Raw genomic sequence first — 3541 nt, forward strand, 5'->3', positions numbered from 1 at the left:
AACAATGTAATTTTCACGTATACACGCCGTAATCCGGTTCTAAACTCATTAATAAGTACATCCAAATACACCGACCCACTTTAACGCTATGGTACATTCAAATATAGTGACCCACTTTAATGTCATCTTACATCCAGTCCCCCAATGGCACAGCGGTGTGTCTATGGACTTGCAACGCTAGAAACCGGGTTTCGATACCCGTGGTGGGCAGAGCACAGATAGTCCATTGTGTAGCTTTGTGCTTAACTTCAAACAAAACATCTTACATCCAAATACAATGACCTACTTTAAAGCACTTAACAACAAGCAACCACTTCTCCATGCTGTCGTGATGATTTATTAGAGACGTTGAACTTCCTACAAGGATAAATACATATATCTTGACTGCGTTTTAATAATCCAATTCTCGTGCACAGTTCCTTTAAACGGCTGGTCAGCTTGAGGGCTTATAAAGCCAAAAATATGGGTTTACTCCCTGCAGCGGACATAGCACTTATAGTCAAATGCAGAGGTTCCAAGATTGAGGACTGTGGGTCCCTGGGGGGCCGCAGGAAAGTATCAGGGTCCACAACAAATATACAAAATACACAATAATCTTAAGATACTCGGTATCTATAGGTTCATTGGGATGGGGGCCTATGTTACGATACTCAATGTTCTTGGAAGCTGTGAGGAACTATGGCCTAATGTACAAACAAGTATTTTAATGTTTTAAAACATATATGTTTAATTCTGGCATTTTTGTTTGCATTTTGATTTTAAGCCTTGAAAAAACACACAAGATTCTGCTCTGGGGTTCCTTATTTATCTGTGTTTAACACCATCTTCAATATTCAATGTTCATTGTGTATTCATTTGTGCTCTTCTCATTCCAAAGCAGTCATTCCATATACCTCCTCCAGTGAATCAGCGGTAAGTTTGTGGACTTATAACGCTAAAAATCGGGTTTCGATACTCCTGGCATTGTGTAGCTTCGTGCTCAACTACAGAGAACAACAACAAAAAATAGTACCCTTAATTAAAAAAAAAAAAAGGGACGCATGCTGTATGACGTCACCACAATGCCATCTGTATTATCTGCGATTTTGTCAAATCATTATTCTACTTTGTCCCTGATTGGTTGGTTAGACAGATGTCACACCTAGGTAGACTAGGTAGAAGTGTACGTAAGGTAATGATAAACAACAGACAAACATCGAGTCAGGTTACTCTCTGAAACGTATTAACATCGTATGACAAAATGCCCACCGTCTTGTATATTTTAAGTCTTGCTTCGATTTCTGCAGTTGTAAGAACTATGAGAAATGGAGAGATTACTTTAAGTGCTTACTTTCCGGGATCTAATGACATCCTTAATCCAAGATCAGTAGTGGATCCAACCTTAATGGACAAAGTTACTTATTGCTTTTGGCTAAAGATCAAAACAGACATTACTCGGGAGCACTTCGTTTTCTCCTACGTAGTCGGCAGAGGAGAAGATAACGAAGAAATCATGGTTTCCATTAAAATAACCAATTCAACCGAAGAAGCACTGATTAAACTTAAAGTTAGAAATGTGCAGGCTTCAGTGAGTTGTTCCCCTTTCTTAATTAGTAAGTGGAACAGACTTTGTATGGCTTGGAGAAGTGTAGATGGAAAAGTAAAGCTAATCATTGGAGAGTACTTGTGTAATGACGAGATATCTGGTGTAACAACTGAACTAAATGCCCGATTTGGTGGTTTAGTTATGCTGGGTCTGGATCAACATAGCGTGGACGATGGGTTATCGTTAAATGAAACAGTTATTATTGGCGAGATGACCCAAGCTAATTTCTGGAGGGAGTTTCTGAATACTGGTCAGATGACACGAGCCAACTCTTGTATTGCACAAGCTTGTAAAAGTAGCCCTTGTTGTTATGGAAATCAAGAAACTAAAAGCAATATTACCACCTGGATTGAAACAAGGTTTAAGGTTCTAGAACGTTTAACGATGTCTGGATCGTTTGTTTGTAAATGAAATCCAAATTCAGTTACACATAAAACTATTTTTATACAGAGAAAACGTTCGTGAGATTCATTACCTTCAGACACAAGATGGTGGTATTTAGTAGAAAATGTTTAACGATTATTTGAAATCTATTATCGCAGTTCTCTGGACATTTTTTCCCTTATTTTCATCTCTTTTGTGGCTGGCAAGTTAACTTTTAAACATGTATTATCTATTATCGCAGTTCTCTGGACATTTTTTCCCTTATTTTCATCTCTTTTGTGGCTGGCAAGTTAACTTTTAAACATGTATTATCTATTATCGCAGTTCTCTGGACATTTTTTCCCTTATTTTCATCTCTTTTGTGGCTGGCAAGTTAACTTTTAAACCTGTATTCATATTTTAATTCCCAAAGATATAAATAAAGATCACCTCAAACGTATTTCCTCGTGCTTTTGTTTAAGTTTTTTTTAACAATGTTTAAGGGTTTTCTTATAGCAAAGCCACATCAGGCTATCTGCTGTGTCCACCAAGGGGAAACGAACCCCTGATTTTAGCAGCGTAAATCCGAAGACTTACCGCTATCCCAGCGGGAGACAACAATGTTTAAGAAAATAAGCTTTAATGATTCGTTTAAAACAAATACGTGTCAAGTTTGCATGATTATTGTCTGAAAATTTAAAACAGGTAAAATGTTATTACCACTAAATCCTGAGAAATATAGACGCGCTTGGCATATGAACGTTAACAATTAATAAATGTAACGGTTTTCTGTTTTTGTTAGATGATATTTTTGTAGTAATAAATATAAGTTAGTTATATTAAAAAATCAACAACAACGGTAGACTTCTTCTATTGCTATAATTAATTGCATATATTATTAACTTCTAGATTGAGTTTATTTTCATTATTTGAATTAACACGTATTTATATCAGTGATATACTACTATCATGAGTCTTTGCTTTGAAAATCGTGTCCCAAATATCACCTTCATTATCTTTAAGCCATTGATGTTTGGGTGGATAATCTCTAGAGAAACTTAAAAAAATACTAATACGTCATTTTCAGTTAACATCATATTTTTTTCTGTCTTTACATTTGAGTTTAATGCTACGTCCAATCATTTTAATCCGTTCGAATCAACTTATACACTTCTGATAAAATAAAGGAAAGTGCTAATTTCAGCCCATCTTTGAACGTTTGTCGTTTTTTTCGAAAATTCGACGTTATATTTATTTTTTGGTAGCGTTTGATGGGAAGTAATCTACTGATATATCTCATGATAAACAACATTGTTTATTGACAAAAAGGAGACATGGATAAACGTTTCGGAATTCTATCAGATTCCATCTTCAGTATCTAAAGCAGAATAAAATGAATTTACATCAGTCTTTATACATTTTCAAGGTACAGTTGCTAAATATAACAATAATTAGACAAATAAAACACTAAACAGTAATCATGGGGAGAAACTACAGCAAGAAAACACAACGAAAAGAAAAAAAACGAAAAATCAGTGATACGAACATATTAAAAAATGTATAATTTAAATGAAGACTGCATGTTGTTTAGAG

The 3541-nt window shown here is 35.2% G+C and overlaps 1 protein-coding gene across 1 annotated transcript; it reads left to right on the plus strand.

Moving 5' to 3' along the window:
• The first annotated feature begins 1297 nt into the window (after positions 1–1297).
• Positions 1298–1996, plus strand: LOC106461147 (neuronal pentraxin-2-like). The gene has a single exon (XM_013920941.1). The coding sequence runs from the start codon at positions 1298–1300 to the stop codon at positions 1994–1996; it is 699 nt and encodes a 232-aa protein (XP_013776395.1).
• The last annotated feature ends 1545 nt before the right edge of the window (positions 1997–3541 follow it).

Source organism: Limulus polyphemus, unplaced genomic scaffold (assembly GCF_000517525.1).
Source record: "Limulus polyphemus unplaced genomic scaffold, Limulus_polyphemus-2.1.2 Scaffold905, whole genome shotgun sequence".
NCBI classification, from domain to species: Eukaryota; Metazoa; Arthropoda; class Merostomata; order Xiphosura; family Limulidae; genus Limulus; species Limulus polyphemus.